This window comes from Bicyclus anynana, chromosome 25 (genome assembly GCF_947172395.1).
Source record: "Bicyclus anynana chromosome 25, ilBicAnyn1.1, whole genome shotgun sequence".
NCBI classification, from domain to species: Eukaryota; Metazoa; Arthropoda; class Insecta; order Lepidoptera; family Nymphalidae; genus Bicyclus; species Bicyclus anynana.
Genome location: NC_069107.1, coordinates 4,173,893 through 4,187,849, shown reverse-complemented (window position 1 = coordinate 4,187,849; position 13,957 = coordinate 4,173,893). Strand labels below are relative to the sequence as shown.

Below are 13,957 nucleotides of genomic sequence, written 5' to 3'. Positions count from 1 at the left end.
AATATCAGGCTCCTAACTTTTCCAGAATCTGAAATCCAGAACCATTTGTAACCACCAAATTACATATTGCACACGCTTAATTTAGTTTCATAATAAACAATAATATAATTAAATAATACTTAAGTATTGTCTACAATGTCGAGTAGAATGTGTTCAGGAAGTGTAAAAACTATGATAACCTGTACCTAAATATATGTATAATGTATTTTTAGGTATCAACCCAGTGGCGTGTATTTCATAAAACAATATGCCCCAGGCCCCTTGGCTTCGACTATTTAGACTAATGGTCAAAGCCCCTTGGTGGAAGGCTTCGGCCGTGGCTAGTTACCACCCTACCTCCAAAGACGTATCGCAATTCGCAATTTAGCGATCCGGTACGATGTCGTGTAAAAACCGAAAGTGGTGAGGATTTTCATCCTCCTAACAAGTCAGCCCGGTTTCATCTTAGATTGCACCATCACTTACCATCAGGTGAGATTCTAGTCGTAAGTTAACATGTTGTGCATGTGTATTGTGTTTAGTAGAGTAGCTAAATTCGCATCACTTTATGCGGTGATTTTGTAGGCACGTAACCTGTCTATAATATAAAATATCTTTGCCCGTATCTCTAATACGGCTGATACAATAAGAAAGAAATAAAGAAAAATGCGTTTATTTTGAAATTATGCCACACATCACAATATCTCCAGTACACCATGTCATCCAGGACAATACCCTGCGATGTGTGGCATAACCCAGAAAATGCCCCCAGCTCAGCATAATGCTACGTGACCATTTGAATTTGGACACGTAGCGCTGATTTTCAGTTGGGACCACAGATTGGATAATTAGGCTACGCCTGCTAAGAAGCAGAAGTACCTACCTATTAAGCTAAAGAAAAAATAAAACCACATTTGAGAAACTTAAATGATTTAATTATAACATAAAAACTAAATAAACAAAAGCATTTAATCAGTCTCACTGTTTCAGGTAGGTATGTATGAAATAAAAAAAAACATTTACTTCTTGTCTGCCTTGTCTTCTATATCCGTGTTCTCTTTGATTTCTTTTTTCACAGGACCTGTTTGCTGAATCGGGATACTGCGTTCGTTCTTAATCGCCGGTGGTTTTCTTGGTGCAGTCACAGTCAAAACACCATCAGAAGAGAGTTTAGATTGAACTGTATCAGGATTGCAGCCTTCAGGAAGAGCATATCTCCTCACAAATTGCCTAGAAATGAACCCATGTTCGTCTTTCTTTTCTTCGTGTTTTCCTTCGACAATGATGTAGCCGTTTGCAGTCTTCACGGTAATTTCTTCTGGAGCGAAATGTTGGACATCCAAATTCACTTGAAATTTATCTTTGTCTGCCTTGATGTTGGATTCGACTTCTCTTGCAGCGTTCGCAAGTTGGTGCCATGGTCGGTAATGATTTGCAGAGATCATGGGAATGGAGGCAACGGTCAACAGGTCGTTCGGCGTGATGGCTAGACCGAAATCTTGATCTAGAAGACGGTTTGGCCGGTAACGAGGCCAGTTGTAACCGAAGACGTGTGGTAGCAGAGACATATTCTCTAAAAACTCAATAATTGACGGAAAATAGCTTTGAAATTCAAAGGTGAAAAGCTTTAAACCTCGCACAGAGATCGTGTGAACACTTCGTTAGCGCAAATTCAAATACTTGAAGCGGGAGCGTCGACTCGTGCTTTTATACTCGCAGCGCCATCTATCGAGGAGTAGAAATTTCTCGAAAAGTAAAGAAAACGCAGACATAGCGGCTCGCTCGGCAACAATGTTTTGATCAATGAATGTTCCCGAATTTTGCCGGCCGGCTGACGGAGTTTGTATACAAATTATAATGGAGTTATTTACCTGCTATAGTAGGTACCTATAGACAATGTTTTTATCTGTAAATGCGGCCGTATTACGACCATTCGAGACGTTTCTGCAGTTTTATTTGTATTTGAATGTTATATCGAGGGTTTAGTGGTTTAGGAGTGGAATGCACTTAATTGAATGTCTCTTTTATTCGAATAAGTAGGTAAAAAACACGAACGGTTGAATGTTGACAATGTGAACTGAGTACCTACCTATATATTTCTTTTTATTCTGGTATTACTTAGAAATGACCTAAAAAAGATGTTCAATTGAATAGATTTTTACTACCTAGCTGTAGATTAGGTAGTTAGGTATTTAAATAATATGGCTCTCTTATGCCTAAGTTCCTAGGTTGGTCTTAAGTATTTATTAAGTATTTATTAATACCTAAATCCTAGCTATTTTTTGTAAAAGACAGAAAGAAAAAGACTCATATCTTTACTCTGACCCTAACTTTATAATTGGGTAGGTACCTAAATATGGTAGGTATCTATACTAATATTCTAGAGCGGAAGAGTATGTTTGAATGCGCTAATCTTAGGAAAGGCTGGTGTGAAAATTCTTTCAGTTTTAGATAGCCCATTTATCGAGAAAGAATATAGGCTATATAACTATTATCCCCATATTCCTACGGGAACGGGAATCACGCGAGTGAAACCGCGCGGCGTCAGCTAGTGCATAATAAGTATGAAGGTTTCTTTGATAGTGGAATGCTTGACCTTGCTAAAAAACTTTCCGCCTGATGGATATATTTTTTTCAATTATTCTTCACAAGTTAGCCCTTGACTACAATCTTACCTGATGGTAAGTTTAGTGATAATGCAATCTAATAGTAATATGGAAGCGGGCTAACTTGTGAGGAGGAGGATGAAAATGCAGACCCCTTTCGGTTTCTACACGACATCGTACTGGAACGCTAAATCGCTGGGCGGTACGCCTTTGCCAGTAGGGTGGTAACTAGCCACACCCGAGCATCTCACCAGCCAGATCTGTACCAACACCAAATAGGAACACCTCAATCGGTCCAGCCGGGGATCGAACCCAGGACCCAGGACCTCAGTCTTGGAAATTCACGGCATAGGTATAATACTGCGCCACGGAGGCCGTCAAAAAATCATTTATATTTTACTAAAAGATATTTTTTAATTATGGGATAGTTACCGTTACCGTAGGGTGCCGTAGGTAAGATAGCGTACGCACGCGGTAAATAGTAAATACATCTACCTACCTACCTACCTAACACGGTAGAAAAAAATCTTAAACGGATGATAATGATGGGATGTAATATTTCTTTCAAGCTTCATTGGTCACTTGCTTAGCCTTTGCGGCTTTATAACATGAGGTTGGGTTCGAGTTCTCGGTAGGGATATTTGTAATTACCTACCTATTAAGATTTGCATTCTTCCAAGATCTCCACAAGTGGGCAAATACACGCCATTGGGTTCGTACCTACCTAAAGGACAGGTAACAGGTAAGTAGGTAATTCGTATTGGATAAGCCTACCTATTCATTCTCAGAATAGTCTGTTTTTAATTCGAGTACCTACCTACCTACTACCTAGGTATTATAAGAATGGGTCGTCTCCTAATAAATAGGGGTTAGTAAGAGTTAATAAAGTTAAAATAGAAATTAGAATAATAAATCCAATTAAATCTTTATATGAAAAAAATGGATGAAAAGGGATTTTATCTAAATTTCTATTGATTCCTAGAGGATTATTAGATCCTGTTTGGTGGAGGAATAATAAGTGAATAATAGTTATTATAAGAAGAATAAAGGGGAGTAAGAAATGAAATGTATAAAATCGAGTAAGAGTAGATCTACTATCTAATTGACAAGTTTAGTCTTAAACACCTACCTACCTACTTAGTACCTAAACGTTACTACTTACCTGTTTTCGATGATATTTTTAACCGACTTCCAAAAAGGAGGAGGTTCTACGTTCGGCTGTATGTATGTTTTTTTTTTTTATTAATATACTAATTACGACTAGGTACCTAGGTAGGTAGTAGGTACTGTTCTTTTATTTAATTAATTCCAATACTTAACCTCGTTATATACAGACCTATCTACCTGCCTAGTACAAATATAAATACTTAATAATACTTATCTCACTCGATACCCATTTAAATTCAAGGTTAAATTAAAGTAAATAGCTATGTAATCATAAAACTCAAATATTCATATCAGTTATCGAGAAAGCGCTCGCCGCTCAGCTGATCGCAGAGCGAAATTCTCGAAGCTACTCGTCGGATCGATGACTTTATCCTTGCAGGGGTTATCAACTGCGTAACTGTCTGGAGTTTATTTATTTGTGTTTATTGAATTTTTTATTATGTATGTAACTGAGGTATATTGAATTTTAGCTATTTGAATATTGACCATGACGTTATTATTGTTAACTTATTGGAGGTGGATGTTTGTGAATATACATTTTTAAACAATCGCAGGCAATATTGTTACATCAATATGTTTAGAACTATATATGACTAAAACCTATCAAAAAAACAATCTTATTCTTGCAACTATCTATCTCGACTCGTCTATAAAATGTCCATAATATACTAAGTTATAATATACCAAGGTACCCTATACAATATTTTACAAGAAATCCCTGTCCGTCAATTTAATTTTTCATTAATAAAAACAATTAAGAAGTTATTTCGTTAATATTCAAAACATCGAAAGAAATTCACAAGAAAGTTTCATCGGATTGTTACGTCAAAGCGGACCAACACCTAAGAAGCCCTGCACCTTTGTCTGTAACAATACAATCTAGAATTTTCTACTCATTGCTAGATGGCGCTGCTATGCAATATATAAACGCCGGCTTCAGACCAATCGTCAGATTAAATTCAAACTTGGAACTGAACGTTCAAAGCGCTAACAAGCGAACTAACTCTACGTGATTTTGCTGTGTGATATCAACCTTTAAAATTCAAGATGTCTCTTATTCCGTACTTCTTCGAAGAGTTTCGTCCACGCCGCCTGATGGACCAGCATTTCGGCTTGGCGTTGACACCTGACGACTTGCTAACAGCTGTTGCTGCTGGTCCGCTCTTCAACCGAGACTACTACCGTCCTTGGCGTCATCTCCAGGCGGCTGCCAGAGACCTGGGTTCTAGCATCAAGGCGGACGCTGATAAATTCCAGATCAACCTCGACGTCCAGCACTTCGCACCAGAAGACATCAGCGTAAAAACCGTCGACGGATACATCGTAGTTGAAGGTAAACACGAGGAGAAGCAAGACCAACATGGCTACATTTCCCGCCAATTTGTTAGAAGATACGCATTGCCGGAAGGTACTTTACCTGAGACTGTCGAGTCTAAGCTTTCTTCCGACGGAGTTTTGACGATCACCGCACCGAGGAAAGTTCCAGAAGCTATTAAAGGAGAAAGAAAAGTTAGCATTGCGCAGACAGGACCAGTTCGGAAGGAAATTAAAGATCAGAACGAGGGTACCAACGAGAAAGCTGCGAAGTAAATGCTTCGATTAATTAGTGTCGTGCAGTTAATTTGTGTTTTAGGTTAAGGGTAATCCATTATCCAAAGACTTTGGCAGTGCCATTTTGAGACTGATCCTTTTTACTTTTGTGATATTGTAACTTCTCAAGTTTAGGTTTGTGTTCAGAAATACAGAGTATTACGTACCATAGACTTGAAAGTTAAGTTTAATAAATTTTATCTCACGTATAAAGTTGTTTTTTTTCATATAAACCTTATTTACCAAGATTTTTGTAGGTAAGTAGGTAATATCTACCTACAATATTAACTTGGGTGCGATCCCCAGAATATATTGAATAAATTGGTTCTACTTTTAAGCTATAGGTAGGTAGGTACTAAAATTTTGAAGACGAGTAAGTATATAAGTATGAAACTACTGAATCGATTTTTAAACTTATCCTAAACTGCTTTTCATTTGTGTAAGAAATTTCTCGAAGAGTAGGTACAGTACAAATAGTCTGTTTAATTGTTCGAATCTCGCATAGCTAATTAGCTAGGACCTATTAAACTCTTATTCATTTCATGGCAATGGGGTTATGTTACCCACCACGAACCATTTTACTTTTTTTTCCTTTTTTTTTATATTATAGACAGCCTTAGACCATTAATAGTCTAAGTGTAAGTAGACAGCAGACTACGCAGTTTTATCGAAGATTTAAGTGGTCCCTGTTTGCGTAAGAAAACGGGGATAAAATATAGCATACTAGCGGACGCCCGCGACTTCGTCCGCGTGGAATTAAGTGTTTCACAAATCCTTCGGGAACCATGGTTTTTTCTGGATAAAAAGTAGCCTATGTGTTTATCCAGAGTAAAATCTATTTCCATTCCAAATTTCAGCCAAATCGCTTTAGTAGTAGCGGCTTTAAAGAGTAACAAACATCCAAACATCCATACCTACAAACTGGGAAAATGTTTGGGAATGGCAGATCCCTTCGATAACTTGATCACGTGACCTTACGATAGCAAATGTCATTCCCATACATTTATAATTTTCGAAGCGTTAGCGATCGTAGAAAGAGAATCGACGTGCACTTGGCTGAAAGCCCAGGGACTGCCCTTGGTACGTTTAGGGCGATATAGAGACATGTACCTAGTTAAGAACAGCAGAAAAATTTGTATTTTTAACTACAATATAATGTATTTACTACATACATTATTATTAAGAGCGCGCAGCGCGTCGGTACGATATGGATAAAATTTGAAGCGCAAACGAGACGCCGAATTATGACTTTCACGTGAGTGAAAAGCACGGAGCGATTGACGCGCGACGCGACGTGAGCGCCAAAACCATTTTTACCTAATTGCAAGTAAATTAAACAACATAACGAAAAACAAAATGGTCATGTTCAAGATATATACCTAATTTTCTATTCAAAACAAAAATTTAAGAAAATAAGTTTGCTTTTCCTGAGATTGAAAGCAAAATGTGAGCAAAACATGTATTTTTCAAAAAAAAGAACTATCGAAAAAAGTTTTCAAATTGTGTATTTTGTATAGTCATAACGAAGCTAACACTTTGAAATATCATTTACCCACAATTTCAGGCTCCTAACTTTTCCAGAATCTGAGATCCAGAACCATTTTTAACCACCAAATTACATATTGCACGCTCTTAATACAAATAACAGTCAGTCAAGCGGCGGTGCGAGATTTGCAAGAAATACGTGCAAGATTACAACAAACAAAAGAATGTCGGCAACTTAGATAGTAGTACAATAAAAACAAAATATATGAAACAATAGATGTATTTTCTTTCTTTCTAATTCCTATTAACATTGTACAGGTACACGGAGGTTTTAAACAACAAACAGTACCGCTGCAGTACTTACTAGGGTTGCCAACCACCCTATCCTACTATTATTATAAATGCGAAAGTTTGTATGGATGTATGTTTGTTTGGATGTTTGTTACTCTTTAACGCCGCTACTACTGAAGCGATTTGGCTGAAATTTGCAATGTAAATATATTTTACTCTGGATTAACATATAACCCGAAATCCACGGATTCCCGAGATTTGCGAAAATCTGATGATTTTGATAGTATACAATATAGTATAGTATATATTTCGATACTCTTTCACGCCTCGGCTATTGAACCGAATCACCTGAAATTTGAAGTAGAGATAGATTTTAGTCTGGATTACAACATAGGCTACTTTTCATCCAGGAAAACTCCATGGTTCCCGCGGGATTTGTGAAAAGCTGAATTCCACGAAGTAACGTGCGTACGCTAGTACTATAATACTATAGGTATAATATTGTACTATATTTTGGGTCTGCGTACTATATACTAGTGTATAAACATATAGTAAGCAAAAATAATATATTTTCAACTGAAATCTGACAAACAAATCTTTCATTTTGAAACTTTATCAACATAGTTTTCGAGTTTCGTACATTAGGCAAACGATAAAAAACGAGCTTTTGGTTTACAATATTGCATGTGAAAAAGCATATAGGTAATATGACACTATTATTTTAGCCAAAAACTTTGAAAAATGCAACAATATCAAACAAATATAGTTTTTATGAAAATAAACGTATTTTTCCCTTATTACTATATTTTTTAAATACCATGTTTTAAATACTATATTTTCTTGAAACGTACCTACTATATTTTTATAGCTAAATCTGAAAAATACCTTCTCAAAAATATTAATAATGTTGGCAACCCTAGTACCTAGCAATAAACTGCTCATTAATAAATGGGTATCAACCTATTTTTACTGGAAATATAATAAGTAGGTAAATATAATAGAAAATGCTATTGTTTCTATTATCCTGTTGCTTCTTTGTCTATTGCTTGGTAAGTGAATGTCGAATTTAGAGTCCTGCTTTACAATCAGTATTTAGTTTACTTTAGTAGTGAAGTGAACGTCGAGCAAGCATCATGTCTTCAAGCAACCTTTCTGAAGTCTCTGATCAACTAGCCGAGATGTTTTCAGATACGTGAGTAATTTTTATATTTTATTTAACTTCCTTTAATTTAATTTGAATTGTTAATATTATGTGGACGTAAAGATTGTGTTGTCGTAGGGGTAATAGAGATTACCCCTCTGGATGGAGAAAACCACGTCATTTGTGAATGTCATAGTTTATATTTTACTCTCGTATTGCCATCGGAACTAGTGTTAAATAAGTTCGCATGTGTCGCATATTCTTATGTTAAGTATGTTTTAATAGTTTGTTTCTTGTGTGCATTACGGAATTACGCAAAAATATGGATAAGTTAGTTAATATCGTCCCCGTAGCGAAAACTCACCAAGTCCCAAAATTGCCATTTTGAGTTTTAAATTTCAATAAAATCCCTTTGTCTTAGTGTCTGACTAACTGACTTTTTTGTGACTGCGTTAATTTTTACCCGACTGCAAGAAGGGTTATATTTTTCGCGCGTATCTTGTATGTATGTAATATTCTTTATTACCTCATATCTTCCAAACCACTGAACGGATTTACGTAATTAGGATATCGTTAGATTTGTCTCAAGTCCAATTTGTCCAAGTGTTCTTAGATAGGTGAAACTAAAAAAAAATAACAAGACGACTGTGAGACGCTATAGACTATATTAGAAAACAGTCTGGACCTATTAAATATTGTAGAAGAAAATCATTCTATCCAATTTCTAAGGTCCCGACTGTTTTCTAATTGCTTTCTACACTTCTGGACTGAGCTTGTCTTTTTCTTTTCAGTTTTTTTATACTTTATGCAGTCGGGTCTTTTTATTTGTTTAATTAATTTATTTATTGTTTTATAAAACGTGTAAAGTCAATATCTCTACCCTTTGAATATGTTCCAAATGGCCTAGGTGCGTAGTTAGAGAATTAACATAAGTTAGTTAATTATTATTTATATAGACTTATCGAAAATTTACATACTTAACTCAAAATTTGAATTTGATGCAACACCTGTAAGTGAAAATCAATTAACTTGAATATTTTATTTTTACCGTTAATAAAACTTGATTGATTGTATACAAATAGTCTTATATTATTATATAAATAATGTTAAGGTACTAAGTTTATTATTATTTAATAATAGGTCATAATATTTAAAACATATATTTCGTTAAAATATCGGTCAGTTCCAAATTACCTAAACCTAGACTATTTACTTTTCAATAAAACGAAAATATATAAAAAACAGTGCGGGGCCCTTTTGAAAAAAAAGCGAATTATATATATATATTTTTTTTACTAAGTATTTATTATAGGCAATCAAATACAGTAATGTCATTAATAATCTTAGAACGCTGCTGGTTTTTTTTTTGGTTACGATAACGATAACAGTCTCTTTTGCGATTTTGTTGAGCAAAATCTTCTATTAGGTATGTCCTTAGTCAACATTTTGAAGGATATTGTCAGTCCTTCGGGGCCCCCTGAAAACAGGGGTCCTGGACACGGGCCCCGTGTGCTCTTAAGGGAAAGACGGTATTGGTTCTACGCTCAGAAGTTTTTATTACCTTGTAACCCTGTTAGCTACCAGGATCAAGAATTGACGTAAATTTAAAAGTTTAGCGTCTCATTAAGATGAAGCAACTTACGGAAAATTAACTTAATAGTAATCAATTGTAAAAACGTTCCACGTATCCTGGGCTATTAGGTAATATCAAAACACCAAATTATTAAAGTACTCGTTTGTATCTGTAGGGAGGAGTTCAGTTCTTCTTCATCATCTTCATCATCTTCTTCCGAAGACGAAGAACCGACACCAGCCCAAGGCAGCAGCCACGAGCCAGAGGCAGAAGGATGGACTTCAACGGGATCTCTACAGACTTTCCCATTCAGTGGTGTTGCCCATTTCACCATTGGTCCAGCTGAGTCCCCTATTGACTTTTTCAATTTAATATTTAACTCCACATTTATGGCCATGTTAGTATCAAGCATAAACAGCCATGGTTTACATCTAATGGTAAAAAGTTCAGACGGCCCCAATGCTTTCAAATGGAATAACACCAACGAAGATGAGATTCGTATTTTCTTGGCACTACTGTTTCATATGGGCCATATAACATTGACTAACCTCAATGATTACTGGAGTACAGATGTATTATATGACTTGCCTTTTAAAACGTTCATGTCCCAGGACCGTTTTCTGTCAATACTTCGCAATTTAACTTTTTCGGATAATAATTCATACAATAATACTGATCCTAACAGATATGTCAAACCGATAATGGTATTTTTCAACTCAGTTATGAAAACTTTAGTAAATCCTTCCAAAAACTTAACAATCGATCAAAGTAATGTGCTATGGCGAGGACAATTAAGAATAAGACAAACAGGCAATGGGCAAAAATATGGAGTTAAATTATTTGCACTAACAGATACAAATGGCATAACGCAGAAAATGCATATGTATTGTGGATCACAGGCTACTGTACTTCAAGGCGAAGACCACGCTGATAAAGTAGTTATGATGCTTATGGAAGATTATCTTAATACAGGGCGCTCTCTCTATACAGATAACTTTTGTAATAGTGTGACAGTAGCTGAAAATTTGTTGCAACAACGCACATATCTGACAGGCACGCTTAGAGCTAATCAATTAAGAAATCCAATGATAACTAAGTCGAGGATCGCTAGAGGTACATTGCTTACTAGATACAATGCACGTGGTGTATGCGTCACCAATTATAGGGATAAAAGCAATGTATTGATGATTTCGACTGAACATCACTCAGATTTCGTTCAATCTAGAAATAGACATGGTAAGGTTAAACAGACACCAAAAGTCATAGTCGAATATAAGAAGTACATGAGAGGCGTTGATCGTAAAAATGAAATGCTATCATACTACCAGTCCTTTAAGAAATCAACCAAATGGCATAATCAAATTGTAATACACGTAATGCAAGTTATGCTCCTGAACTGTTTCAATATGTTCAATGAACAAATGAAACGGTCTGGTGATAATAGTAGACCCATGTCATTTTATGATTTCCGTCTTAAAGTAATTAAAAGGTTATTAAAGCTTGACACACCGACTGACAGACTAACTCAGGCTTCCAATATACCTTCAACTTCGGCATCGCAAAAAATTACAACAGATGCCGGTGATGTTATACACTCGCCAGCTTACTTACCTAAAAACGATATTGGAAAAACCAAAAGAAAAGACTGTAGGCACTGCTTAAAAAAGCGAAATATTCGCAAAGCCTCGATATTTTATTGTCCCCTTTGTATTAAAAAACCTGGGTTATGTATAACTTGCTTTGGTGAATTTCACAGGTATTAAATTATTCTTGCCAACATGGCATTGTTAATTTCCACAATAAAGGAACTCTTTTGGATCAGTTGTAGTTGCCTATATATTTGATGCTTTGCTTTGCGTGTAATATTATTTGAGAATCCGATTAATTTGTTGATTTTTGTATTAATTTTGTGTACAGCATTATCTAAATTATATCAATGTAATTATATATTAAGTCACACGAAAACTACTGAATCGATAAACACAGGTAGTCAGGTAAAGGGTTGTGCAGTGTGATAAGGATACTATTTTATAAGCATCTCATATTAGTTCTCCTTTATGTCTTTGTATTCTTATGGTAGCTTGAGTTAATTATGTAGTTTTAAGAACTGATTTCTTAAAACCCCGCGTGCACTTTCATATATCCTCATCATCATTCATATCATATGCAAAAGTAAGTCTGTCTGTCTATTAACTATTGACGACTGAACCGATTGGATGATATTTGGTATAGAGTTAAATTGTACCTTGGAGCTGCACATAGGCTACATACTACTATTACATATATCTCCCGAAAATATCTATGGTTCCTGTGGGATTTGTAAAAAACAGAATATCATGGGAATTGACTCGCAGGCGTCCGCTAGTTGATGTTAAATTGTCACATATCTTTAATTGATTAACATTATCTTGATAACTTTCTGTTTTATTTTTTTTATTGCATGCTAACTCAAAATCTTTTCCCATTTCACTGCATGCATTTACTTTCACATTTCATCTTGTTGATTACATAATTTGAATGCATGCAAACTCAATTATATTGTTTTGTTTCTGATCTTCTTTGAATTTATGCCCAAGCATAACTTGGAGATAGATTCATTTTATTTCATCGTTTATAATCATCATTTATTTTGCTGGATGGATAGTGGTGGAGATTTGCATAGTCTGGAAGACGGCAATCACAGGAAGGCGCGGAGGTGGGGCGCATTCCACCCCTTTGGGGTCCACATTATTAGAGTTCCTTAATCAAGAAGGAACCCTTATAGTCTCCGAAAGACGATTTTGTACATCACTGAGCTCATACCATTTCCTAGAATTATTAGTAATTTTACTTTCTCTATCATCAAATTTATCACATACTTATAAATTTTGCTTTTTTCATGTTGCAATTCTGTTAGTTTTGTAATATCTCACACATTTTTGCGTACATGTGTGCTGTTTTATTACGTTTCTCATGTGCTTTATCTTTTCAATCTTTTCTGCTAATATTTTGCAATAGTTTCAAATTAAAAAGGATCACAGCAGCTGTGGAATAGGCCTACTGGGGAAACCACGTTAAAAAAAACGCGCTAAGTACACTACCTCGTAGGTGGCGTGGAAACGTGTGCATATAATGACTATTACAACTTTTTGAAACGTTATATATCATAAAATCTTTTTAATAAAAAAATTTAACCGACTTCAAAATCACAAAAATAATCTAAAAAGCGAAAAATAACATCGTAAGTGATACCTTCTGAAGGCAGTTCCAAGCCAGTGACGTATTAATTAAAGCCGTGTTTGAAATAACCTCGGGAAAGAACTGCCTTTAAATCTTAAAAGTTCATGATTTAACCGGCTTTAGTTATGCATCACTGGTTCAATTTTTTTGTTAAAAAGATTTAATTTTTCTATTTTTAGTGTGTCCTAGCATTTATTTTTCATGAAAATCGGTTCAGTAATTTTGTGTTAATAAAAAAAACAAGTGCCACAGTACGGGCAATTTCGTTTCGTTTATATGGGACCAATCTGGAAGTATCGATATACGAAACATTTTTTATAAAACACCATTTTTATATACGAAACCTTTTATTAGCTACAACAAAATTACAGAATCTTGTAGGTGGGTAAATAATACAATATAATAATAATATTATGATTTTACGTAGGTACACGTATCATTTAATAATAATAATAATATGTAATAGTGTATAAAACAGTTTTTACTTTATTAGAAGCTCAGTTATCGCATATCACTACAGTGCTGTATTCACATTTTTTTTTCAATATCGGCTTCGAATTTCAACTTATCTAAAAATCATTTTTATCTATAATTTATTAAGTAATTTTCAAAAACTAAAAAAATAATTTTTAATTATAGGTTTTTTTTAATTTGTCCCTGGGGGACGCCAAAGCGACATACCACAGCCTATTCAAATGTGTAGATCAAAAATCTCAGTTTTGTTTTTTTTTCAGACAATAATCCATTACCATGCAGCCAATATAAACAAATATAAATAGTCGAGTTAAGTCGTCTATTTTGAACAGAGGATTACTATACTAATATTATAAAGAGGTAGTGTAATAGGCAATATTTTGTCCCCGTATTCTCACAAGAACGGGAACTACGCAGGAAGAACTGCGAGGC

At 35.1% G+C, this 13,957-nt stretch overlaps 3 protein-coding genes across 3 annotated transcripts; 2 read left to right on the top strand and 1 right to left on the bottom strand.

Moving 5' to 3' along the window:
• Positions 1-892: 892 nt before the first annotated feature.
• On the bottom strand, positions 893-1,662 carry LOC112050386 (protein lethal(2)essential for life). Its single transcript, XM_024088640.2, has one exon. It carries the CDS (start codon positions 1,545-1,547, stop codon positions 999-1,001), a length of 549 nt encoding a protein of 182 aa, XP_023944408.1. The 5' UTR covers positions 1,548-1,662; the 3' UTR covers positions 893-998.
• Positions 1,663-4,698: 3,036 nt separating this feature from the next.
• Positions 4,699-5,555, top strand: LOC112050391 (protein lethal(2)essential for life-like). The gene has a single exon (XM_024088646.2). The coding sequence runs from the start codon at positions 4,800-4,802 to the stop codon at positions 5,340-5,342; it is 543 nt and encodes a 180-aa protein (XP_023944414.1). The 5' UTR covers positions 4,699-4,799; the 3' UTR covers positions 5,343-5,555.
• Positions 5,556-8,238: 2,683 nt separating this feature from the next.
• On the top strand, positions 8,239-12,825 carry LOC112050390 (piggyBac transposable element-derived protein 4-like). The gene is made up of 2 exons (XM_024088645.2): positions 8,239-8,310; positions 10,008-12,825. Exons 1-2 carry the CDS (start codon positions 8,252-8,254, stop codon positions 11,593-11,595), a joined length of 1,647 nt encoding a protein of 548 aa, XP_023944413.1. The 5' UTR covers positions 8,239-8,251; the 3' UTR covers positions 11,596-12,825.
• Positions 12,826-13,957: the final 1,132 nt, after the last annotated feature.

Excerpts from the sequence above, each read along its gene's own strand:
- LOC112050391 (XM_024088646.2), top strand. The coding sequence starts at position 4,800 with ATGTCTCTTATTCCGTACTTCTTCGAAGAGTTTCGTCCACGCCGCCTG.
- LOC112050386 (XM_024088640.2), bottom strand. The coding sequence starts at position 1,547 with ATGTCTCTGCTACCACACGTCTTCGGTTACAACTGGCCTCGTTACCGG.
- LOC112050390 (XM_024088645.2), top strand. The coding sequence starts at position 8,252 with ATGTCTTCAAGCAACCTTTCTGAAGTCTCTGATCAACTAGCCGAGATG. Across the intron at positions 8,311-10,007 it reads GCCGAGATGTTTTCAGATAC|GGAGGAGTTCAGTTCTTCTT; the intron begins GTGAGTAATTTT and ends TTGTATCTGTAG.